The 27,937-nt window shown below is 43.4% G+C and overlaps 1 protein-coding gene across 1 annotated transcript in view; it reads left to right on the forward strand.

Moving 5' to 3' along the window:
• Window positions 1-20,004: 20,004 nt before the first annotated feature.
• The window catches only part of stk38l (serine/threonine kinase 38 like), a 99,354-nt gene continuing 91,421 nt past the window's right edge, over window positions 20,005-27,937 (forward strand). The window contains exons 1-2 of the mRNA XM_062482875.1: window positions 20,005-20,273; window positions 24,209-24,348. Of these exons, the coding sequence (XP_062338859.1) occupies window positions 24,215-24,348 (134 nt within the window). The 5' untranslated portion in view covers window positions 20,005-20,273; window positions 24,209-24,214. The remainder of the gene's footprint in view (window positions 20,274-24,208; window positions 24,349-27,937) is intronic.

The following is a 27,937-nucleotide window of genomic DNA, read 5'->3' on the forward strand; positions in this document are numbered from 1 at the left end:
CGAATGTTGTCATACTAATGCTTTGTATACAACCATTCAAGGTAACATTTGTTATTTACATCAATGTTACAGCTAATCTAGAAGAACCACAGTGTATGCCAATCATGCTAACTCTTGTAAACTTGTTTACTTGTCTTGTAATGACAGACAGGGTTCTAAATTAACACCCGCCAACCCGCCAAATGCGGGTTAAAATTCATTTTGGCGGGTGTTAATAAAAACTCACTAGCCAGTTTGGCCGGTGATACATGAGGCATTACATGAATGATACATAAGGCTCTGTTCTCGGCATGGTTCTCGGTAATTTATCCCCCTGGCCTGGCAGTACTTCTTAAGTTTCCCATGAACACTGTGCCGTAATGCTACATGATAACATTTTATACGCCCATTGGCTGCGCGCAGTTGAAGTGAAACCGGCGCGAGAAACCGTGGAAACGAACTGAGCGTCCACCAGAAAACACAAGGAAGAAGTAAAACGAAGTATAGCGGATCATAGGAGGTATTAAGAGCTAGCTAGAGTAGTAAAGTAAAAAGTTAACTTAATGCGGCGGTGGTTAGGACAAACTTCTGGGGGCGAGAAGAGGAACGAGGCAGGGGATGAGGATATTGATAGCACTAGAGAAACGAAGAAAAGAAAATGTAATGCCAAATGGCTGATGGGTCGGGAATGGCTTGTGTTTGACAATGAAAATGTTGTCATGTTTTGTAAGGATTGCCGCATGTAGTCTACGCCGTCTTCTGTAATGTAAATACTGTTCTTAATAAAGAGTATATTAGGTCAGTTTAATTAATGCCTGCTTAGGACAAAACGTTACTGTAAATGCATGGGCAGGAGTCAATCTCATGACGCGAATGGACGTTTTAGCCATTTACAATAAATCGTGTCCTTACTTAGTCACGTGTTGGTGATTTCACATACCCTTGCATCATACTTCTGTGCTTCATTTTACTTAATTTTCTGTGTTTTTCATGCCAACAATGTTAATAAAATGATCAAATGCATTCAGTGAAACTCATTGTTCTTATTTTCACCGGAAAGAATTTGGCTAGTGGAAATTCTGGCGACTACAGGGCAGACAGACTGAAGAGGTGCCAGTGATGGACCTACAGGTGGCCCAAACACAGGCTGAGTGATTTCAACTGCGAAAGAAGAGTGGTAAGTGTTTGGAGATGCCATGAACTATTCAACGTTCACATTGGTGCTGACAATAAGTTCATGACTTCTAATTCCAGACGCTGTGATGAAGTGGAAGACGGGACTGGGAGAGAAAGCTGTGGAGCTCCTCATAGAGGAGACACTCAAACACACCCTGGCAGCCCATTCAAAACAAGCCAGGTGAATGAATCATGATTGCAGCTTCCATATCCAACCTTTCACATGGCCATGTGACAAAAATCTAGAGTCACATAATATTTTTTTGATGATGTATATTATTTTAGATGTGATTTTTTATGACTTGTATAGCCCCTTTTTACACATGCAATTATGTTGATAGAACACTAACTTATTTTGTGCTTCATTGTCAGGGCCAACAGACAGGACCTGTAGCAGGGACTGGCAGAAGATTTTAATTCACTGTTTGGCACTTTGTTTGAAATAAAATGACAATGTTACATGGAAATGCTGCCTTGTTTATGATTCGCTTGAGTTAGGCTACACATCACACAAACATAGTCCTCCTAAAGTTGGCTACCATGTAGCCTATTATACAAGAACAAGTAGCATTTTGTTGAGAGTGTTTGTTGAGAGTTTTTCTGGGAGTTTTTCCTTGTCTTCCTTGAGGGTTTAGGTTGGTTGAGGGGCAGTTCTATGGGTGTATGTGAAGCCCTCTGTGACATGCTTGCGTGTAAAAAGGGCTATACAAATCAATTTGATTTGATTTGACATTTTTTGCAAATGAGGTCTGCATATGAACCCCCCCAATATAAGCAGTAGAATTTAGAAATATAGGTTACTTAATTAACGTTGCAGTTACGGACTGGCAACGTCACAAAATTACGTTGCTAGGATGTCGCGGTTACGGACTGGCAACGTCACAAAACAACGTTGCTAGGAGGTCGCGGTTACAGACTGGCAACGTCAGAAAATGACGTTGCTAGGAGGTCGCTGTTACAGACTGGCAACGTCGGAAAATACGTTGCCACGACGTCGCGGTTACGGACTGGCAACGTGATTTTGTGACGTTGCCGTTACCTCATGGCGTCTTTCACTTCTCACGTTGTTGCAACGTATGTTTGGTCATCGAATGACGTTGCAGCAACGTAAGGGCAACGTAACTGTGTTAGCTGGGACAACATTTCAGCAACCCATTTCCCTACCCTTCCCTAATTTTTGTTTTTATTCTAAGAAAAAGATCTAGACTGTGCAAAACATAATGTTTACATTACAATAATATATTACCCGCTGATCTTTTTCTTTTCAGAGTGGAGGAGGGCAATTGGAATGTAGAGGCAGGCAGCCGAGTGGAAGGGCGCTGGACCCTTGCTGTTGTTGAGGGAGCCTCGTGGCCAGGAGTGGGGCAGTGGGCTGAGGGGCTGGCGATGGTGTTGCCAGAGATGGACAGAGCAGAGGTGCTGGGGGGTGCAGAGGCACGGCGGCTGGAGGCTAGGGGGGGCCTCTTCCTGCCGGCGGTGGTTCCAGAACCAGTGGTGGTGGTGGAGGAGGTTGCGGGGGGGTTCCTCCTGCCGGTGGTGGTCCGTTGGCGGATGGTGGGGCGGGCCGCCTTTAACCGGGCCCGCTCCCTCCTCTCCTTTGCCTTTTGTGCCCTGAGGGTAGCTGCCGCCTGCTCCTTCTCTTCACGCTCCCGGAGGAGCTGCTGGTAGTCCTCTCCTGTGATGACCCTTGCAGGGTGCCAGGATCTCTGCCAGTTCCGGTGGGATGAGCCCTGCTGCCACCAAGGGATGAACAAAGGGACGAGGAGGGGAGGTGATGAGATCCAGGGGAGGGGAGGTGGTGAGGTCCAGGGGAGGGGAGGTGGTGAGGTCCAGGGGAGGGGAGGTGGTGAGGTCCAGGGGAGGGGAGGTGGTGAGGTCCAGGGGAGGGGTTGTCGTGAGGTCCAGGGGAGGGGAGGTGGTGAGGTCCAGGGGAGGGTAGGTGACAGCAGGGGGGGCAGAGATTCCTGGAGTGGCTGCAAGGGTAGATGTGGTGGCCTCAGATGGTCCAGCGGCGTCCTCCGGGGCTCTGGTGGGACCTGGAGGTGATGTCAGTGGGAGGAGGCGGGTGGTGTCCACTGCGGCGGGGTTGAAGGGGAAGATGCCGCACTTCCTGAAACTTGCAACCACAAATCTCCGGTCTCTGCACCGCTCGTACGGACCACCATGGCTAAAGAAAAATTGGCCTTATTTAATAGAAACATAATAAATAGAAAAAATTATTATAGAGGCAGAGATTGCTGGCGGCCTTAGCAAAATCTGCCTTTAGGAGGGAAAAAAATCCCACGTCGAGCGGTTGCAGGACATGGGAGAGATGTGGTGACAGGCACTGGAGCACGACACCTTCCCTTCAGGCTGTGTTGATCACCTCCAGGTCCAGGTGGCTCTTGTGTCCATCGAAGATGAGGAGCAGGGGGAGCTCCCTCACGGCATGTTTTATGAAGTGGTCCTGGAACCAACGCCGGAACAGTTCTGAGTCTATGTACCCCGAGGGACTCTTGCCAAATAAGGTCCCTCGGGGTGCTCCTGTGGTGTAGCCCCCCCCCAGGAAACCATTCCCATAGATAACAAAGGGGGGTATGTCGCCTCCAGCCGCTTTCAGGCACGCCAGCACCGTGATGTGGTCCCGGGTGCCTGTTTGTAGGTGCTTGACCAGCACCCTGTCCCTGCTCTTGTCCATCTGAAACCCCCGACTGGTCACAGCTATATATCTGTCGGGGTTTCTCCCTCAGCCCGTTCTCTTCCAGTGTCTTTCCTAGTAGTTCATAGAACTGCCCCACATTTTTCTCCCTGGCACACGAGGCTCGACCTCGGTCGATGTTGTCCGGCGCCCTCATGGTGAGAATGCCACGGTGACGCTGGCGGAAGTTCCGCCACCATCTCCTGCAGAGGAATTTGGTGGCGGTAGGGTCTCTCCTCCTCCTTTAACAGAATATAAATATATTAATTTGTTTTACAATAAGTATTTTGGGGGGTGCATATGTAATTTGAACATACCTAATGGCGGTGGCAAATGCCAGGAGTTGGGCCTTGGTGAGAGGGAACCCATGGCCTGCGGTGTAGAGGCAGTACTGGACAAGGGCTTTTATTATAGATTGCTCTATTGCTGGCGGCTAAGGCCGCCAGCAATCTCTGCAAAATCTCTCTGCCCAATCTCTCTGCTCTCCCAATCTCTCTGCCCAATCTTTGCAATCCCACGTCGAGCGGTTGCAGGACATGGGAGAAATGTGGTGGCAGGCACTGGAGCACGACACCTTCCCTTCTGGCTGTGTTGATCACCTCCAGGTCCAGGTGGCTCTTGTGTCCATCGAAGATGAAGGAACCCATGGCCTGCGGTGTAGAGGCAGTACTGGACAAGGGGTTGTTCATCCTGGTCGGATAACAGGAGCCCTTGCCCAGACTTGTGGCCATGGGTTACCCGGCCCTTCACCCTATCCGCCAGCGTCATCCGTGGCACATTGGTGGTCTTGGCTGCCTGCCTCACTGATACTCCCTCCTCCACTGCTCTCATTGCCTTTTGCATGTATTCCTCCCTCCACAGCTTCCTTTTTCTAATATGGCTCATCTAAATAAAATGTTGATGTCTGTTACTACCTAAATGTCTAAAACAAAATGCTTGATTTCTAATTCGAAGAAAATTAATACTTATTATTACTAGCTCTATATTGTCTATAGGCTACCTCTTTAATATATATTTCACAAAACACTATTTAAATAATACCACACTCTTAACCAACATTGTCATGTGCTTGACAGAAAATGGCATGTATCAGTTATTTTATTGATATTCTCGTCTTTTAAAACCAAATCCAATAGTAATGGCTGTAATCACAACACACCAGCTGTAACCTGGTTGAAATCCTTGTGTCTGAATGTATCGGATACATTGTAACCTAGCCTTGTTGAAACTTTCAGTCGCAGACAGCTGCGGGAAAAACGCCAATCTAAATGTTGTCATGGCATCATATTCACTAGAGCAAGATAAGCAGTTGTCAGATACCCAGTAGATAATATGATATAAAATTAGCGGTTGACAACTGACAGTTTGATTAGCTACCCGCTAGGCAAAGTAGACTATCTTTCGACCGTCGTCTTCTAGCTCTAGCTATCACAAATTTGACACGGTCCTAAACTAACTGGCTAGCTACATATGTCTTTAACGGTGTATTTAAATATTAATACGTTCACGTAGGGGGCTGTAATTTGGTATAGAGACAATATAAGATGTATCGATATTGGAGAGTTACTTTTTTTGCTGCTGCAAACCGTCTTCTGAAAATTAACAGTAAAAACGTTCTCATCTCGAGAGTGGAAGATAATGGGGCCCCGAACGTTGGAGATTTAGAGTGGACGATAATGGGGCCCCTTACACTACTGATAAGACTCTGATAAGATTTTTTCAGGTTATTCATCGCTTCACCGTCCGTAGCAACACTGAGTTAATAAAGTAGCTAAATATGCTAGTCTACGTTATCTGAGGCCACTTTTTCAAGTCGTGCTCCCATCCCTCGATAGTAGAAGGCAGAGGTATGATCACATTGTTCCGTTTGAGGTGTACAGGCTGTGTTCCCACATGTTTTATTTCCCAAGCGCTGAAAGAGAATTAGTGTGACTGTTTATGACCGTTACTATGGCAATCGCCGGCTCCGGAAGTCGCGCTCATAATTCAGGAAATGGATCATGGGAGCTAGGAATAAATTGGATATTTTCAAACACAGGCTGTTTATCAAACCGAAGAACGGTAAGAGCGCAAGTACAATCTTTTAAAGAAAGTTCTTGCAAGTGTCCTTGCGAGAATGGTCTTGCAAGACCGCAAGGACGGAGAATGAATTGAGATGCGGGTTTTCTTGGCTATTGCGCAATACCCTGGACTCGCTAGGTTATCGAAAAGTCGGAGCAAATTTACAAAGAAGCCGTTTCTACTGACAGTTTCCTCAAAGCCTAAGACGAGGAAACCTAGGCTTAACATTGTAAAAATCGCCTCGGTTTGCCAATCTACACATGGCAATACGCTAGGAAGGCAGTGCGCGTTCACGCGTAGGGGAGTGGGATTCTGCGGGGGAGTGGGAATTCGGTACAACACCGGCTTGCAAGCCCAAACAAGTGTGTGCGGCGTGCCTGTTGTTTTGTTTCCGGTCTAGCTAGATCCGGTGTGGTGTTGTAGTTGCGTCAGTAGTCGTTGCAACAGCATGTGAAAAAAACTACAAAGTTTGCTAGGCCAAAAAGAACGTTAATCTTGCGATAAAAAAATGTACGCCGTAAAAATGGGTTTGAGTTAACGCCGTTAATAACGTGTTTAACTGACAGCACTAGTAAATACACAAATTTACATTTAATGTAAAGAAACAATAATTAAATAGACTATATAAATAATAGAAAAGATTACACATTCAAAGTTTAACCCTCACCCTACCTAGCACAGTCTTGTGTTTTTATCCCCTAAATGTAATCATGCTCCTGCAGATATGCATGCAGTTCTGTAGGAGCAGAAAGATGTGCAGCCGGTCTAGCCCAGAGTTTTTTGCTAGACACTTCCTGCTCATCTGCACAGTCCTCTGGATTGTCACACTCTTCCTCATGTTGAGGATGGTCCACCTCCATGATATCGTCCATAGAGAGAAAAAAAAGGTTGTGGAGAATGCAGCAGGAAGCAACCACCTTGGGGACAAACAGAGGACGCACTTCCAGAGCCCTCAGAAAGATGGATCTCCAGCGAGTTTTCAGCATGCCGTAATTGCGCTCAATTATGCACCTCGCTTTGGCATGGTGGCTGTTGAACCGGGCCTCAACACGTCCTTGTGGTATACATAATGGTGTAGAAATGTTATACAGTTACATTATTTGGTAGTGTTGTTATTTACTGTGTTATTTATGTGTTGGTGCATGTGTTGGCAACTTTGAATTTAGGTCCAGTAAATATCCCTACCAGCTAATAGGCTGTCGAAACGGGGTGATGACAGCCACAGGATGCTGCAGGCATGGATATCCACCATCTCCAAGGAGGAAATAACCAGCCAGGGGATGAAGGGACTCCTTAAACATTGGAGATCTCCGCAGGACAAGGGCATCGTGGAAAGAACCTGTGTTGCCAATGTACACGTCAATGAACTTTCCGCGGCTGTCACAAATGCCCTGCAGGATAACTGAGGGAAAAAGCTTGCGGTTCAAGTAACTCTTCTTTTGTGGCATAGCAGGTGGACTGATTCTGATGTGGCACCCATTAATGGCTCCTGCAGCGAAGCAGAAGGCTTCATGGCCGGCCAGGTGAGCAAAACCTGCCCCCACCCCCTCCATCTCATCGGCCTTGGGGAAATGGATGATGCGGTGGAGGATTGTCATCATTTCTTCTACCATGTGGTGTACAGCTTTGCACACTTTGGCCACTGGCATAGAAAAGGCATCGGATGTCACACGGTATGAAGCACCACATGCAAGCCAGTAAACAAACATGAACACTTCCATCTCGTGGCTCCAACCATGCCTTTTCTTTCTCGGCAAGACCTGGACCAGCAGCTGGATGGTGGCCTGGCGAGCCTGAAGACTGGTTTGGTGTCTTCATCCGAGAAGCCTATCTTGAGGATGGGCACTTGTTCATTTATTTGAGCATAGTTCTGTGGAGTTCCATCCTATTTATAAAATAAAATGAGAGATAAAAGTTTACAATTATGTTCAATAAAAGGTTTTAGACCATTATCCCACATTGTGTTGTTTATAAATGTGTATAACTGATAATACTACTGATAATATTAACACCTTAACTCATTGTGAAGTGGTTAATGGTCATTGGTATTTCTGTGTAATATTTAGTCCAAGATCATTCAAACCTTTACAACTTTATGAATTTGCCTGTGGAATTGGCCATTTGAAACTAGTAAGGCATTTACTTACTTAGAAACTTAGGTTTTTAACTTAAGTAAATGGTTTTGTTATTATTCGACCACTTACATTGAGAAAGATAAGTGATGGCATTTGACAAAGCCTCGCCATCCTCCTCCGTCTCATTCTGGCCCTCCTCCTCTGGATCAGGTGCCTGAGCTCAGCTGCCTTCTTTACTTGGAAGCTTCCAAGTAAAAAAGTGTCCTAAAGAGACCAAAGAGACTAAAGTGACCCTAAGAGTAAAGTGACCCTATAGCCACTGCTACCAGTGCCCTTCTGTTTATCTCCATAATTGTCTGACTCTAGTCATATATATATATATATATTTAGTTTGTCTATATTTTACACGTCAAATTGTTTGTGTTAACTATCTTTTACCTCAGCCTTTTCCCGCTGGTAGCTTGTGAATGTCCTTGTGAAATTCACAAGGCACTAGCGGGAAAAATATGAGGAAAAAGATATGCAACAGATTAGATAAGATAGATAGGAGGTACACACATATATATATAGAGGGAGTGAGAGGTACAGACAAGACATTTCACATGGGGGCATCATACCACTTTTAAAGATCCTGTAAAGTGGACCTGAAAACTAGTTTTAAGTTCGCCACACCACAGAATAATGTGTTATTAACTACCCATCCAAATTTGAATGAAAAATTAACACAGACAAGTATGTTAAATTAGGCTTTGAAATCATGAAAAAATCTGCAGTCTTCTCTGCTTGAGACTGGGGGGGCGTGTCGCCTGAAGGAGCTGAAGCTCCGCCCCTCGCTGCCTACCTACGACTCAGATAATGGACGCTACGTCAAGCCGAACAAAACCGTATATAATTAGAATTTATTTGTTCAATGAGTGAAACATACAGATGCATATAAATGAAATGTTCCCCTGAGCTGTAACAGTAAAAATGGACACCAGAGACAGGGATCTCTCCAACTAGGCTACTTCTAACACATTATACCATACATTTACATTTAGTCATTTAGCAGACGCTCTTATCCAGAGCGACTTACAGTAAGTACAGGGACATGTACAGGGGGCACGGACAAGTACAGGGGCATGGCCGGGAAACGAACCAACAACCTTCTGATTAATAGCCCAACTCCCTAACCGCTCAGCAATCTGACCCCCATACCATCATTCTACACCGAGTAGCCTAATATCAATTTAGCGGTTTGCACTAACTCATAGCAGAGATACCTCTGGAAAAGTTATCTAGTATAATTATAACAAGCACACAGAACAGAGTGATGAACTGCTGGCGGTGGTGGATTGTCCAGGTGCAACTGGAGGAACGGCTGGGAGGGCGATGCTCGGTACGGCTCCGCGCTGCAAGAGAAGCCGTGTGTCCGCGAAACCCGTCTGTCTCTGGTCCATGTTAAAACTATCCGCTGTGAAATGGTCACTGCATTTAGTCATTTAGCAGACTCTCGTATCCATTGCAGAGGCGGCTGTTTATCCGAAGCTTTCCATCAGCGTGGCTCTTCACAAAATCAATCCACCTATTTTTCTTTCCTCATCAATAGGGAAATTAAATAGTGTTGCAGCACAGCTGAAGTTTTTGCATCCAGGGAAGATGCAGTTGCGGGTGGAGGGAGACATCCTGAAGCTAGCAAGCTAGCTAGCTGATGTAGGCTACAATAACAGTACAACAGTCAGTGATCTGACGTAGATGGGTCGAAATGACGTAGATGGGTAACTTTTTGGCCCCGCCCATTAAAACCTGATCTGAAAACGGAAGAGAAACTGTTCTACGGTCTAACTACACATTTCGGTGCAACAAAGTTGTAGCGCTTTGCACATGCTTTCAGGAACTCATTTCACACGTATATAATGTACTGAGAAGCAAATCATGGAATTGACTTTACAGGATCTTTAAAGTTAATAACATTTTATCATAATCCTATCAAATGAGTGAAATGACAAACACACATTTTGAGTTTGTTTTTGAACTTTATAAGTATGAGCCTATATTTAACACAAATGCAATACACAGTGATGGGCAAGCTACTTGATATGTGTAGTGAGCTAAGCTACTAGCTACTCTACAATAAATTCAGCTTCACTACACAGAAGCTACCACTCATAAAAATGTAGCAAGCTAAGTTACACAAATCTGTCAAAAGTAGCTTGATACATTAGTAGCTACTTTCAGTTAAAAGAAAACTGCATACATAGTCAATGCAATTTTAGTGATCAACACAATTGTCAGTCAGATAAAGGCTAAAATATGTTTAGATGTATTTATTGAACAATAGCCTAATCCACAATGCTAATACACAATTGCTGTTATCTAGTCAGACTGGCCGCGCAGGCGCTGTGTGAGTGGAGATGAGATGATGACAGCCCTCGCTATACTCAGCTCTTGTGAAATCGGTTGTAACGTGAACTGCAGAACGGGATATGTGAGATGCTTTTTCAGTGCTTTGTCAACACAATAATCCACCAACCTTATGTATGAACATCAGAAATGTCCAGGAGAAATGAGCTTTCGAGGACGCTGTTATTGGGTTAACCGCCAGTGGCTTGTCCATGTAATGCTTTTGGACCGGAACCAGTCTCGTGCAATGCGACATGACTTGTTACGGCAGTTCAGTAAACTCCATGCTGTAGTGCATACTACGACTCCGCGTGCTTTATTGTACATACAAACATGGTGTCAGAAGTGAACTAGGATAGTTAATGACTACTGACGCGAATGTCAAAGTTTTTATGGGCTGGATTCTAGGCGGCTAGAAAACAGACGACACGTGCTAGTGCTAACCCAAAGATGACGACCATAGCGAACACAATTCCACCACCAGCAGAGATGAAACTCTCCAGCGACCTAGCAGCCAACTGGGATACGTTCAAGGAAGATTTCCAGGATTACATATTGGCGTCCGGAATGAAAGATAAAGAGGCACAGGCAGCGACACTGAGGAGGGTCATGGGCAGTGAATGTAAGCATATTTACAAGCACAATCTGCATTTGACTGTAGACCAGCAGAAGCACGTACTGACCATTCTGGATGCACTAGGGAAGTATTTCAAGCCCGCGAAAAATATTATATTCGAGCGTTTTGTCTTTGGAAGCCTGAAACAAGAAGATGGGGAAGTGATAGATGTATTTGTGACTAGGCTGCGAGAAAAGGCTGCTACTTGCAATTATGGAGAGCTAAAGGAAGAACTCATAAGGGACAGGCTAGTCCTCGGAATAGCAGATGAAGGAACACGCCGCCGTCTGCTAAGAGAGAAAGACCTCACGCTTGCCTCAGCTGTTGATATGTGTCGTGCTGCCAAACTCACAGATGTGCGCATGAAGGCTCTGGCCCATAAATCTGACGATACAATTCACGCAACTGACTCTAGACAGCCTATGCGAAATGGAAACAAGTTCACCAAACCGCGAGCTAGAGAGGGTGACAGAAACTGCAAATATTGCGGACACCAGCACAAACCAGGGAGGGATGCATGCCCTGCATCTGGTAAGACATGTCGCTTCTGTGGAACGCCCAATCACTTTGCTAGCGTCTGTCTAAAAAAAAAGTCGGGACAGTCTCGCTTAAATGCTGTGGACACTGTTGCAGAAACAGTACAGGATGATGAGGAGGCAGAGGCGTACTTATACATGACTTCAGCGTCTTCAACAGACAGGACACAAGGAAAGAAATGGTTTGTGAACCTAAAAATGAATGGTGTCAGGCAAACGTACCAGTTGGACTCGGGTGCCACTTGCAATGTGATGAGCCTCAAAGTAAAGATGAGGGTGGAACCAAAAGGGAAAATGGCACCAAGCCACACCAGACTGAAACTATACTCAGGTGAGGCCATGACTTCACTCGGACTGTTCAGAACACACTGCACAATAAAGGGGCTTACTTACCCGTTAGACTTTGAGATAGTGGATACAAACCAATACCCTCTGTTGTCTGGCTCAACGTGTGAATGCCTGGGTCTCATGCACTTCACTATACCTGAGGAGCTGCACAAAGTCGATTGCATGCCTCCAGGGTCTCTAACTAAGCAGCAGCTTATCAGCAGATATAATGAAGTTTTCAATGCACCCATTGAGTCACTCCCAGGTGATGTCCACTTTGAGTTGGATGAGACCATCACACCTGTCCAGTGCCCGCCATGCAATGTCCCAATAGCCCTCAAAGCAGCTGTGAAAGCAGAATTGGATAGACATGAAAGAGAGGGCCACCTAACCTCGGTAATAGAGCCTACTGATTGGATTAGTAATATGGTGATTGTTAAGAAGCCTGATAAGATTCGAACCTGTATTGACCCAAGGCCACTAAACAAAGCGCTCAAAAGATCTCACTACATCATGCCTACGCTGGATGATGTACTCTACAAACTACCCAAGGCCCGCATATTCTCACTGGTGGACGCGCGTGAGGACTTCCTTCAATGCAAGCTTGACAGGGAGAGCAGCTTACTCACCACGTTCTGGACTCCGTGGGGCCGCAAACGCTGGCTTAAACTTCCTTTTGGCATCTCAGTCTCGCCAGAAGTCTATCAGAGAAAACAACATGAGCTATTGGCTGGCCTAGATGGGGTGGAGCCAATTGCAGACGACGTATTGATTGTGGGCTGTGGTGACTCGAACGACAAGGCCAACAGGGACCACGACACGAAACTCCTTGCACTCATGGAGCGCTGCAAGGAAGTCAGTCTGAGGCTTAGTCTAAAGAAGCTGCAATTTAAAGTTCAAGAGGTGCGCTTCCATGGCCACGTGCTTTCAGTGGAGGGCCTCAGGCCGGACCCCGAGAAGGTGAGGGCAGTTCAGGACATGCCAGCACCAGAAGATGTCAAAGGAGTGCAGAGGTTTATAGGGTTTATCACATACCTTTCCAAATTCATGCCACGCCTCTCTGAGGTGTGCGAACCATTGCGTCGTCTCATGGACAAGGAAGTACCATGGCACTGGCTTCCAAAACATGATGCGGCAGTGGCTAAAATCAAGCGTTTAGTGTCGGCAGCACCAGTTTTGAAATATTATGATGTCAACATACAGAGTGACGCGAGCCAAAACGGTTTGGGATGCTGTCTCTTGCAAGATGGACAACCAGTGGCATTCGCCTCCCGGGCACTTACGCTGGCAGAGCGCAACTACGCTCAAATCGAGAAGGAGTGCCTGAGCATAGTGTTTGCTTGTCAACGATTTCATTATTACCTCTATGGCAGAGGTGATGTGACTGCAGAAACAGACCACAAACCACTCATTACTATCTTTAACAAGCCCCTCCTCAGTGCTCCAAAGCGACTCCAAAGCATGCTGCTCACTCTTCAGGGCTACTGCCTGAATGTGGTATATAAACCTGGCCCAGAGATGTATCTAAGTGACACACTGAGCAGAGACACAACGCCCCCACACAACTCAGACCAGCTTTACATACGGCAGTCAGTATGCTCGGTAACACAGCAGGGACAACTGGAAGCTGAACTGATAGACCAAGCTGAATACCTTAATGTTACAAGCCAGCGCTTGGCCAAAATCAAACAATACACAGAGACGGATGAGCACCTTCAGCTTCTGACTTCAGCAGTTCTGGAGGGCTGGCCAGACCAGAGAGGGGAAACGGCTGTCGCTATCAGAGAGTACTGGACTTTCAGGGATGAAATTAGCGTGCAAAATGGGGTGCTTTTCAAAAGTGACAGGGTCATCATTCCCAAGAAGCTGCGTTCAGAAATGCTGCGCCGTATTCATTGGAGCCATATAGGCGCAGAGGCCTGCTACAGACACTCTTCTGGCCCAACATGCAAGGTGAAATCAAGGACTTTGTGGGCCAATGTGCTACATGCAATGAGTTTGCTCACGACCAGCAAAAAGAGACAATGATGTCACACCCACTTCCTAAGCGGCCTTGGCAAATCGTAAGCATGGACTTGTTTAACTATGCAGGGAAGGATTTTTTGCTTATCGTGGACCTATCCGCGGAAACGACAATCAAAAGGTGCAAGGCCCAATTCGCCAGATATGGTCAACCTGATCGTGTAATCACAGACTGTGGCCCACAGTTCGACTGTGGCTGTTTCGGTCAGTTTGCCCTACAATGGGGATTCGAGCACGTCACCTCATCCCCACGCCACCCAAAGGCGAATGGCAAGGCCGAATCGGCTGTGAAGATCGCAAAAAGCATCTGTAAGCGTGCTTCGAGAGCCGGGGAAGATGCATGGAGAGCCATCCTGCTCTGGAGGAACACACCGACAGTGGGCATGGATAGCAGCCCAGCACAGCGGCTCATGGCGCGCAGGCTTAAGACACCTCTACCAGTCACTCATGAATTGCTTGAGCCATGTGTTGTTCCAGATGTGAAAGAGAAAATTCAGCACAAAAGACAAGTTGCTAAACACTACTACGATAGATCTGCCAAAGACCTCCCAGAGTTACGGATTGGGCAGAGCGTCAGGATGAAGCCTCTTCCAGGTGATAGAACGGGAAGGTGGCGCCGCGGCATATGTATCCAGCAGGTGGCACCGCGCTCATATCTGGTAGAGATAGATGGCACCACATACCGCCGCAATCGAATAGACCTGCGGCCAGCGGAGCCCGTTCCACCTCAGATCTATGGGCAGCCTGAAAGCATGGCGCCCAGCAGCACGTCCAGCAGGGACAGTGCACCCGCTCAAGAGGACACACCAGTGCCCAGCAGCACGCCACTGAGCCCTACAACTCTTCAACCCACTCAGGCCGCTGGTCAGGCACATCTGAATCCCGCAGAGACTCCGGTGCGACCAGTGAGCTACACAAGGAGTGGCAGGCTCGCCAAACCCCCAGAGAGACTCAACCTGTGAACTGTTAACTTTCACACACTACACTACACTACACCTGTTACACAAAAAAAAAAAATAATAATAATAATTGTAGGTTGTTGCATTGTGTTATGCTTATGCAAATATGTTATAGGGCTAGTTAAAGCCCTGGTGGGGATTGAACATATTACCTAAGTTTTATTTTCGTGCCTGGGCTTGTATAAAAGTTTATCACTGGGCTTGACTAGTAAGAAACTGTTAAAAGGGGAGATGTTATTGGGTTAACTGCCACCTAGCGGTGGCTTGTCCATGTAATGCTTTTGGACCGGAACCAGTCTCGTGCAATGCAGTGACATGACTTGTTACGGCAGTTCAGTAAACTCCATGCTGTAGTGCATACTACGACTCCGCGTGCTTTATTGTACATACAAACAGACGCTACTGCGCTACTTGATCAATAAAAGAGCTTAGCTACTGAAAAGTTACTAGGTTTAGTAAATAGCGACGTTACCGCCAAGTTACTGACAAATGTAGTTAAGCTAGTAGCGTCGCTACAAGTAGCGACACTACTGCCCATCACTGGCAATACACAAGCGCTATACAGCAAAAGTTTATAAAATGTTGCGCTGATAATGCCAGTGTTGTCATACTGCTGCGAGTCCAGGGTATTGCACAATAGCCAAGAAAACCCGCATCTCAATTCATTCTCCTTCCTTGCGATCTTTGAAGGATTCAATGTCTTTGTGTCTATTCCAATATGTAATGATGGTATTCAATAACACAAATCTGTGTTCTAGAAAGAGTGGTCTGGAGTCGCAGAGGTCCGATAATATCAGCTTTAATGCAGCAGTTGGAAATCAACAAGTACAGAGCTCTGGGGTTGTCTACGTTTCCCTACCCGCAACAGAGTTTGGGCTGGTTCACGAAGTCCAACTCCCTATCTGTCCCTCCCCAGCATATATTTATACAGTGCAATTGAAACATAAGTATCAAAAAGGGTTCATCTTGTTCTCTCGTGCGTCAAGGAGTTGTTCTTGCCTACGCGCGTCCCACCTGTTCGGGTGCCATCTCCACCCAGTTTCAAGGTTGTTTCTGAAAATGAAGAGATAGAGACACAAAGAACAGCCTGCTTCCCACACTCAGTGTGAGACCCTATGTTTAAGCCTGAGCACACTTCTAAGTTCATAACTTTAATAAGCACAATGCATAACTTTAATAAGCACAATATATTCTTTATCTTGCAAGACCGTTCTCGCAAGGACGCTTGGCAAGCACGTTTTTCTCAAGAACTTAAGTACGTTCTTAGTGTTCGAGATGGTGCTGCTGTCTGTCCCATTGAAAACCATTCAAACAAGTTGACAGCAGTGGGTCTTTTGGAACTACAGCGAGCTACTTGAACCACGCGATCACGTGTCGGCAAGACCAAAGCGTGTCGCAACTCTCTTTTTATATGGCTCTGGAGAGCCCTATCAGAGCCCGTCTACGGAGAGCCTGTCGACTCCCTAGTAAAGGGGTGATTGACTGTCAGTTCGGTGGCTTTTTCGAAACCGACCATTTTACAGCTACATTTTTTGCATAGGAAAGAGGTGTCAATGGACTTTGAGGTTCACTGTATGTCCATTTTACCCACTGAACTGTCGTTATTCAACTGTGACAAGGTAAATTCGGTTCTGCAATCAATTACCCCTTTAAGCTTCATTGTACCGAATTTGGTAGCAGTTTCACCAGAGTTCCACTGGGGGTGATCGCGAGCGAGTTCAAAATGAATGGGAGTCTATGGAGCTAAACGGCTACATTTTTATCTTTCGCCTGAGAAATCTCAGATTTGATTGTAGTTTTTGCATGTTCAATATAGATTATAGGTCGAAAGTTGAATGAACTAGTACTTATGTCCTTTCGATTTCTTACAAGGTGAGTCGTTGTTGCCCATAAGAGGATTCAGAACGCAGCGGCCCGCCTGGTCTACAATCTACCCAGACGCTCCCATGTTACCCCGCTCCTCATCTCTCTCCACTGGCTACCTATCATGGCCCGTATCAGATTCAAGACCCTGGTATTGACCTTCCGAGCAGTGAACGGGACTGCACCCGTCTACATCAAGTCTCTCCTGCAGCCTTACACCCCCACCCGTCACCTACGGTCTTCTTCAGACAACCGCCTTGTGGTCCCACCGCTCAAGACCGCCCGGTCCCAACACAAGCTCTTCTCCTGTCTGGCCCCCCAGTGGTGGAATCAACTCCCCACCTCCATCAGAGACACTGACTGTCTCTCCACCTTTAAGAAAAGGCTCAAGACGCACTTGTTCCGGGAGTACAACGGTACTTAGGAATGGTTCGCTTGACCCGATGTTAGTTTCCTCAAGGATCACAATGACTCTTGCTCAGAGACTTGTTGCTCTTGTGGTTAGTGGTAACTGATTTAGATTTTTTGTACTCGCTGTGATATATTGTTTTTATTGTTGTTGCTTGTTTTTTCCACAGGTACACTTGCACTTATAGCAGTTCATGTTGTTTAATTGTAACTTGTTTAACTACATGCTCTTATGGTTCTTCCCTTTGGCACCTACTTTGGTTGTTCACAATGTGTGCTTCATGTTTTGGCTACTCGCAATGTTTTGTGGCTATCTTGTTGTTATGATCAGTGACCTATGCACTTTGTAAAGCTCTCTCTTGGAAGTCGCTTTGGATAAAAGCATCTGCTAAATGAATAAATGTAAATGTAACACGCTAGCATTCTGCTAATGAATGCTGATTGGTTAGTGAAGGACTGACTACGACCAGAGATTCCGCTTGTTGGCATCCGAAGCGGAACCAGAACGTCAGAGCATTAGCAACATTAGCAACAACATTAGCAAGCCAAAACTCTTTCTAGCATGTGTATCGACAGGGAGAGCCTAACCTGTCAGCTGAGTTGTCGATGCCTCAAGAGAAAAAGGAAGTGACTAGAGCTTGCCGCAAAGCAGTATCTCTGGTTGACGATTTGTTTGAAGTCATTGACATTTTAAAAAGCTTTTCAAGACAAAAAAGCGACTTTAAAAAATATTTTTTTGCCTCCCCTTTCGAATTCAACATTCAAATTACAAGACCAAAAATGATATCCTGAGAAAAGTGGATTTTAACCTTCAGTTCTCTATGGAGGATTATAGGGGCCAAAACTAAATAAATAAATACATACATAATTGAATGGTTAAATACTTGGATAAATACATAATTATATGACACAAAGCTTAAATAAATGACTAATTATATAATTTAATGCCTTATTGACATACAAAATATATAAATTACATTACATTTAGCAGACGCTATTACCCAGAGCGACTTACAGTAAGTACAGGGACATTCCCCCAAGGCAGGTAGGGTGAAATGCCTTGCCCAAGGACACAACATCATTTGGCAGAGCCGGGGATCGAAGCAGCAACCTTCTGATTACTAGCCCGATTCCCTAACCGCTCAGCCACCTGACTCCCATTTAATAAAAATAAACTAAATATATAAATGTTACATGTATTTGTGTGTATATATATACATTTACATTTTCATGTGTTCACATTTATTTATTTATATTTACATTTATCCATGGTGTTTGCTGCAGCAAAATAAATCTTTTGTCACGAGTCACCAAGTCAGGGGCGGGTTAAAGCCTCTGATTGGTGGGTCAACTTGAATCGACTACTTTTGACTAATTCAAGATGGCAGTACCTAGTGCGGATTCAATTAATAAAATATTGCATGCTACAGTGGTCGAAAGGTTGGAGGTAGCTAAAGAGATGCAGGCAACTGCCAATTCACATTTTTTGCATCATATTTAGAGCTTCGCTGATATTATAGCAATGATATCTGCCCTGACTGACACAGACGTCAATGAAAATGTGTTCACGATCCTCTGCGAGATGGTACAGCATAGGGGTGGGCGAATCGATCTCAAGTAGGCTATCGATAGTATCAATGCCAACGTTGGCATCAGTAGCCTATTGATTGATACTGGCGTGATAAGATCAATACATAAGTTTCAATTTATGTTCTCTACATTCAGTAAACAACTCCCTTTACATCGTAGTGTTTGTGCAAACACCACTCCTCTAACTTCGCTCAAGCTCACTTTGCCCCTCCCCTGCTAGGCTGTGAGTTGTTGCCGGCGTGTACGTGCAGTAACGACTCAGCAGCACACTTTACTAACAGAATTTTTGACAAAACTCTTTGTCCTGTGTTTTATTATGATCATAAACAATTATGAACAACCATGAACAATTAATTAAAGGAAAAATCATTCAATTATCATGAACATTTTCAATTTTCATTCAAATGTCATATTCATTCACTTCATAAATTATGAGGCATTGCTTTCCCTGACACGAAAGTAGATAAACTGCTTTTCTAAGTAAAACGTATCGGTGTTGGTATTGGCAATACTGGCCCTGTATTTACTCCTTGGTATCGGATCAATACCACATTTTGCAGTATCGCACACCCATAGGCTGCAGAGTGAGACAATAGAGGATCCCTCTGGATCGAAGAGAGCTTGATCGACTGGTTGAGCCTGCCTGGTGTGTAATACTGTTCATTCACCAATCAGAGGCTTTAACCCGCCCCCTGGCTTTTGAGGTGGGACAAAAGATTTATTTTGCTGCAACAAGTTACACCGTGGATAAATGAAAGGATAAATAAATAAATGTGAACACATGAAAACGTAAATCTATATACACACAAATAACATTTATATATTTAGTGTCTCATTTAATTTGTAATTTATATACTTTGTATGTCAATTAGGCATTACATTATATAATTAGTCATTTCTTTAAGCTTTGTGTTATATAATTATTTATTTATCAAAGTATTTAACCATTCAATTATTTATTTATTTAGTTTTGGCCCCTATAATCCTCCATAGTTCTCCCCATTCTCTGGTATGACCAAATTGTAGTGTTGTACGTTTAGGCTACTATTATTATCACTTCAAAAAAATCTTCTCCAATAAAAATATTTGATAACATCCCGTGTTATAGAACAATGTTTCTATAAATTGTAAATATTTTTATTTCGTTTTCATTCTGTATCCCACCACTTGTTCTTGGTGTTTCTTATCCAATGTTTGTACTTTTTCTATTGTAATATAAATCTGCTAATAAAAAGACATTGAACCATAAAAAAGAAAATAAAAAGGTTTCATTTATCCGCCCTTGACTGCAACGTCGTGGCTTCCGCCCGCTTGTGAATCATGCTTGTTTAAAATGAGCTATGCGAATGTTATGCGCATCGTTCGCCCTAGGAAACTGTGCGTTCTAATCAACATTGGGACGCGTCGAATGCAGTTAATGCAAATGAATAGCCTGCATTCACAACAAATATTCTGTAGGTTAGCAAGCGGTATAGCTTAGTGATCACCTCCGGTCGTTTGTAGCGGGGTCACAATCTCCAATATCTTTTGTCAGATAGTTATAAACCATTTGAAGGTGGGCTGGGCAGCTAGCCATCATTGACTCTGGAGCAGGACCCGGAGGTAAGCTACCAGAATTCATTTTGAGGATTTGTCAGTCGGATATTAAGGTTTTACACTGTAAGCCTACGTTTTTGAGACTCCGAAATAGGTCAAACTAATGTATCTGTTTGTAATGCACAATGAAATGCGAAATAACCTCTCTGAGACGACGATCTGCTAGTACTGATCTGTCATCACGATGCACTGACAGCCTGCGGATAGCAGGGATAAGTGGAAATATTGTATGCCAGCCTACATTTCTGATGCCTTCAAACTATAGTACAGTACACAACATACATATCAATTTAAAGCCATGCAATATATAGCCTAACAGGTTAAGTTCAGAAAGATCTACAGTCAATTCTGCACTGAGCTAAATATGATACGACATTTCCAGTGGCGTCTCTGGCACTGAATCCCAGGTGGGGCACAATAAACTCTGTATCGGCATCATCCAAATCGTCAATGAAACTAGAAACTACATAGCCTACCTACTTGCTCAATGATTCCGAACACAAACGCACCACATTAAATCACAAATGCACATAACCTAACGCGGAGAGAGGGATATGACTAGGGATGGGTACCGAAACCCGGTCAAACTGGCCCTGGTGCTAAATTAAGAAAAAATGTTATCAATAAGGTCTGATGCTATCTGTTCTGTTTCCGGTACTGGAGAAATTAAGAAAATATATTTCCTATTTATTATTGTCAAATAAATGTTATCTTCCACATTTTATCTTACCAACCATTTCTAATTTGCAGACTGCATTTTCGTTGTTTGCAACAGGCCTGGTTCTAGCCCACTTTAGTAGGGGGGGAAATGAGACATTTGGGGGGGGGGTTACATCTTTTCTTTTTTCTTTTAGCAGTTTAAATCTTCAATTTGGTGCAATCTGGTAGTAACGTAACATGGAGTGTTTGAAACAGGGGCGTAGCCTGAATAATCTTTTTGGGTAGGCCTAGAAAAATATGGATAGGCATCTTTTCCCGTCTTTTTAATTTATTTACTTTGCGATGTGCACCCGGTGCATAATTTTTCGGAGATATTTTCTTTTTTGGGTAGGCTTGCTCTGTCCTCAAATCCTGCTTTACATTGTCCCAGGTGTTCAAAACTGTCCTCTGTGAAATGGTTCGAGAAAATGTGTAATAGAGCTCCGGACGTCACGTGACTTTACTGTTTACGTCGCCATTTTGGCAGGAAAGTAGTGGCAAAAATGAACGGCGCCAGCACGGATTTCAACCTGTTCGAGTTCACTGCGCACTTTAATTCCAAAAACATAGGCAGCTATAAAGCAAAACGTGATTGATTAAACATTAGTGATCCATATAATGCTCCCGGAGTTATTATTACGACCTTTACGAGTGAAACGGAAGGCTTCCCTGACCTTCTGTATCCAGATATTTACAACTCTATCAACTTTCATTCGTCCTACTCTAGAGTCTTTGAAAGCCTACAAAAGCCTGGAGGGATATAAATGGACGCAATCAGCTGGTTTAGTGATGAATATTCAGCTTTGAAGTCTACCGGCTACAAATTGCTATGTGTAAAGTTAATGCAGTCAGTTTTATAACTTGTATAGCTAGCTAGCGTTAGCTAGTCTGTAACGTTCGTCAACTGTTAGCTATTGACGTTGGCTAACGTACATTATATCAGTGCACTTTTCATCCCAAAAATGCCATTACATATTTATTACAGATAAGTCATTCCAAGAGACTGAATGATCCTCAGTTGAAGCCATGGGTAGTTGTCAGGAATTATGGGGTTCTCCTCTCTGAATCTTAAGAATCCTATAAAATGCTCTCCCTTTATCTTTTCCCCGATGGTTCAGGCATCACAGCGCACAGCAGCTATCCACCATGTTGAATCAACGTTTATTGAAATAGGCATCAAATTAAACTATGTATAATATGTATGTAAGTATATATGTATGTACACTCTGGTGCTCCACTTGGCTCTCCACTTTCCTGCCAAAATGGCGATGACCGGTGCATGCTGGGATTGCGTGACGTCAACTCCCGGAGCTCTATTGAGGGTCGAACTGCACACGGATCTTCTACGGCAGGGGTTCCCAATCCTGGTCCTCGGGCCTCCCTGCCCTGCATGTTTTAGATGTTTCCCTGCTCCAACACACCTGATGCAAATGAATGGTCGTTTGAATCAGGTGTGTTGGAGCAGGGTGGAATTATTGACATTACATTACAGCTAACAGTGCATAGTTGCCACCCCCACCACATTACATACAAACAACGTCAGCATGGGAGAACATAAAAACAACCAAATATGCTCTCATTCATTTATTGGCATCAGATGACATTCAAATCTATATAATCTATATAGAAAAGGCTTTGGTACAGCATCCATCCAGCTAGCCAACATGATTGTGCCCCACAGCTCATTATTGAAAGTGTGTTGTACCTGTGCAGTGTTTTTCCAATTGCTCACTTTATCAAAACAAATGCAGAGGGACCGGCCCCATGCTAGTGAAACAGCACGGAGAAGTACATTTAATCACCAGGTACCTAGGACTACAGACATTATTGGAATGTATCGGACAGGGTTAGCTTTGTCATATGTAATAAACGTGCAACAATGTTAATTAAAAATAATTACAGATTAAAGAAGAAAAAATACAGATAAAAAATATATAGATATATACTGATCATATTGCACGCTGCTCCACAGCGACATCTGGTGGGGCGTAATGCAAAGACGTCCCTGGACATTTCTGATTTTCGCTTGCAAGCACCGTTTGCTATGGCTGCTTGGCCACAAATATTTCAATATTTCAAATATGAAAGTGGCAAGGAAATTATTTCTGAACTTTAAGTTGGCTGTTGACTTGTACAAATACCCGTATTAGGTTTTGTTGCTAAATAAAGCCAACTAAAAATAAATTCTGGGGTCTATAGCATTTTTAAGTAGCCTATGTTATGTCCAGTCAGCATATCAAGATATGTGAGTGTCCATGGACTCTTGGTAATAATAATCCTAACTAGGCCTATTGCTGTTGGGTTTTAGCAACTCGGCTGCATGGACACAGTTTTTCCTTTCAGATGACCAACTCGGTCTAGCTGTACCCTTTGATGAAATAACAAATACTGAAAGACCCAGAGATGCCAGTAATAAATGAGTGCGTTCTATATCCAGGGTTATTATTGAACATACATCTTTACATCAACTTATGGTGATAAACGTGACTGCTTAACTGGTCAAGTAATGTAGCCTGACCTAGCCTGACAGTGAGCATAGGGGATTTAGCTAACCAGGTGAATCATAACAATAATCTTACCGATGTTGGTATTTGTCTTGTTGGTCTTATTTTGTTATTAATTATTGTCAAGTATTGAAAGTTAATTGTTGAAAGCATTGTCTGTCTCTAGTTGTGTTATTTTGTTTACAGAAAGTTTTTTTTCTTCTAATGATTCTATTGGAAATGATATTCCTTGCAGAATAGGTGTGTGTGTGTTTGTATATGTTGGGCATTTGTTTGCTAGCTGAAACTAGATAGGCTACATCTTGTAAAAATGGAGAAAGGTTAACACAGGATGCTGCCACTGAACTATCCAGTACACAAGACATTTCTCACAGGCACAAAGACGTTTATGTGCTACAGTCTGTGGTTGTTAGCTTGGTTTCTTATGAAATATGTGGAAAATCTAGCACATTAAAACCCAGACACAACACTTATTAACATTTGAAGATATTTACTTTATCCTGTCTCACTTTATTTCACTGTCGAAATGTCCCTAACAACACCCCTTGCTTGTAGATATATTTTAATCTGGAACCTGGAACCGTTGCAAAACTAGTAGGTGATAAATTACCATAATGATAACAATCTGGTGTGATCTAGGTAGACACCCAACAAACAATATATCATTAAAGTTATGATTGTCATATTTGTCATTATTATTCGGACAGCCCTTAACCCATATTTATTTTTTAACAACAGGATAGTATGGCCATGACGGGAGGGACGGCAGCTACCCTTCCCATGAGCAACCACACCCGAGAGAGGGTAACTGTGGCCAAGCTGACACTTGAGAACTTCTATAGCACTCTGTTAACCCAACATGAGGAACGTGAGATGAGGTAAGTGGCAATATGGGATATCGTTATTTGCTATTGTCATGTTAATATTATGTGTGTAAACAATTAGTATGATTACAAAAGCAACTTTAATATTACAATTTTAATTGATAGTATGAATATAAAGTTAAAGTATGTAGTTTGACGTGCCATTATCTTGCTTCATGTTGTTCAGCACATTGTTAAAAACGTATTGACAAACAATCTCTAAAAAAGAAACCGTGAACAACAATCGAATCAAATAAAATGGATTTGTGTAGCCCTTTTTACAAGCAAAATTACAGAGGGCTTCACATACACCCATAGAACAAGGGATGGATATCGTTTCGGTTTTTACGATACCAGTGCAAAATCGATACTTTTAAAATGGTACCGGTGCCTGAACCGATACTTAAAAAAGAACCACAAAACGATGATGGATGACATTAAAGAACGTCTTAAAAAACCATTGAGGTGAACAGAGCAAGCTAGCGAACCTGACATGAGTGCTGCTTCAGCTGTGTGCGTTAATGATACGGAAGCAAATTTCTCCTCAAATGCAACAGCCTACAATCCAACAACACTAACTGCCCCCTCTCTCAAAAAGCTAAACTAAACAAAACTAAAATAAATGTAGGAATGCTAATGTATTTTAAAACAAAAAATGTAAAATGCCTCTCTCGCTGCTGTCCTTGACTTTTATACCACCCAACTAACCAATCAGCATTTAGTAAAAAGTATTATTTTCAACATGACATTTTAACGATTTACTGAGCCGAAAGAGACAAAATACAGTGGAAAAAAATTAAGAGAAGGAAACTAGATTATTTTCCCCTATATTTTGGAAGGGGGGTCACAAGTAACATCTTGTGACCGCACAAATGTGATTGCGTATTACGAAAGTAATTTTTTTGAAGAAATCACTCAATATAACTAGAGGGTACAATTTCTGGAGAAATTGTAGGGTGTGCTTGCTTGCGTCGGTTGCACAGGGGTCCGTTTTTTAATGACATTTTTACAACTGATATTTCTGTATATTTTATATAAAAATGCATACTTATTATTTATAAAGATTACATAGATTTAAAAGCATTTTTTTTTTTTGCTGCTCATTTAGAACTGAAAATGCGAGTGAAGTGTAGAATGAAATAGATGTCTTCTCATTTTCCCTGCAAGAGGCAGCCTCATCGTTGAATCAAAACGAATACATTTGGCAGGCCGGTGTAAAAATGGACCTAATCTCTATGACTTAAACGTCCTTTTAAGTTTTTCCCTTCTCGTGATATTTTCAGGCATTTAGCCTACTCATTGCATTCATTCATTAATAAAGAACCCCTTTGAAGATTATTCTATGACGTTACCGGCAGTAGAAGATGGACCAAACAGTACCATCTGCTAACTGAAAATATGCCCCCAAAAACGTAAATAAGCTTGACATTTATTTAGTGGAAAATCGCTCATTCATAAAAAGCTCACTGGTAGCGATCATTGTCAGTAACAACGCAAAATGCGATATAGCCCTGTGTGGAGAAGCTGCCCCGGTAAATTCTACTACTACGGTACAGTACTAGACTACTGCCGTGTTCGTCTTGGTAGCGATTGCGTTGGTTGAATTGGATTTAACGTTCCGTTGTACGGTTTAGGCTGAAATTAATTATTTTCATGAACATATTGACAAAGTTTAGGCTGTGGCAATGAAGTTCAGGCTAGTAGTTAGATAGACTTTTGATTTAAGTAAGGGGAGTGCCGAACATGTTCTGTCGCCGTTTGACTTCCTAAACAGCTGTGTAGATGTTTTTGTAGTGTCTTGTGTAGGCTACAGCGTTGCAGTGAGCTACACTGGTTTGAAACCACAGGTAATGATAATTTCACCCACAAATCGTTTAATTGTAATGTAATGTCATAATAAATCCTACAACGAAAATGTATTTGTGAGGAATGTTTATTTTAACCATTGAAAACAGATTCATCATAGACCACTGTACTATGTGTTCCCCGGGCAACAGAGGCTAATGTCATGATGCTAATACTTCAGTGAAATAGTAGACTACTGTTTCCGAAAGTAGATGTACTTCCTTAATAATATCAGCTTATATTGTACATTACACATCACAATTGTGTGTCACATCACAAAGTAAAATGAGTAAATAGTTATCACCCTGGCCTCTTTGCTTGTGGCGTTTCTGCAGCTGCCTTGCAGTAAATCTATAGTTAGCCTAGCTATCCCCCAAGTTAACAGATGCGAAACGAATGTTCTGCTACAGGTAGTCACGCGTGTTTTCGTGACGTTAGTGACTGTGGCTAGAAAATTGGCCACCGTTAGCTTCACTTTTCGCCACAAAAACTTAACTTGAGCCTAAACCATGCAACGGAACGTAAATCCCAATAGAAGCAACTCAATCGCTACCAAGACGAAACTTTTGACACCTAGGTTGTCTATGTAGGCCAAATATTGACTGATCCTTAGGGGGGCGAAAATAAACAAGAATAACTAGAGAGGGTACAATTTCTGTGGAAATTGTAGGGTGTGCTTGCTTGCAGGTGGGTCCGTCCCCCTAAGTTTTTTCCCATCTAGGGATATTTTCAAGCATTTAGCCTACTCAAGAACCCCCTTTGAAACAAGCGAACCCCCTTTGAAACAAGCTACTGTAACAACGTTGTCACCAGCAGTATTTCAGATGGAATCGCGATTCAAACAGTACCATCTGCTAACTGAAAATATGCCCCCAAAAACGTAAATAAGCTTTACATCTATTTAGGGAGAAATGGCTAATTCAAAAGAAGTTTGCTACGAGCAAGCTAGTTGCGGTGGCTAGCCAAACTTCACTGAGTGAGGGGATTGTTTGAAAGCGCCGGAAATGAGAATGTTTGTTTTGACATAAAGTTTAGGCGTGGCGCTGAAGCCAGCGACGCACCACACAAGCTTGAATTTAAACTTTACATACATTCTTTAATGTGACATTACTTACTGTACATGCAAGACTTGATTTGCTTAAATGTACATGTATGATGCTGCTAGTAGTAGCAAAGAGTCAATATAAGTTCTTTGGTAGTAGTACACCACGGCACGATACGATACTCGCTGTGCAACAGCACATCAATTCATGCGTCGTTGCTAACGTGTGCTGACGTGGTGACGTAGTTAGCACTGAGTACCCTTCGTCGACTAAAGGCACTTTTTTGCCACAAAAACGTTGTAACCTCCTAAACCGTGCAACGGAACGTAAATAAAAATACAAGCAACGCAATCGAGACCAAGACAAACATTTTGACATTTACATTTTGTCATTTAGCAGACGCTCTTATCCAGAGCGACTTACAGTAAGTACAGGGACATTCCCCCCGAGGCAAGTAGGGTGAAGTGCCTTGCCCAAGGACACAACGTCATTTGGCACAGCCGGGAATCGAACTGGCAACCTTCTGATTACTAGTCCGCTTCCCTAACCGCTCAGCCACCTGACTCCCCCCAACGCCTGTGTCCCCTTGACACAGGCGTTGTCTATGTAGTCCAAATATTGACTGATCCTTAGGGGGGCGAAAATAAACAATAACTAGAAACGGCTGTTCCTGCGAAACAGCAGTGAGAATGCTGAAAACCTGAATGGGGATAGCT

The sequence above is a fragment of the Osmerus eperlanus genome, chromosome 17 (assembly GCF_963692335.1).
Source record: "Osmerus eperlanus chromosome 17, fOsmEpe2.1, whole genome shotgun sequence".
Lineage (NCBI taxonomy): Eukaryota > Metazoa > Chordata > Actinopteri > Osmeriformes > Osmeridae > Osmerus > Osmerus eperlanus.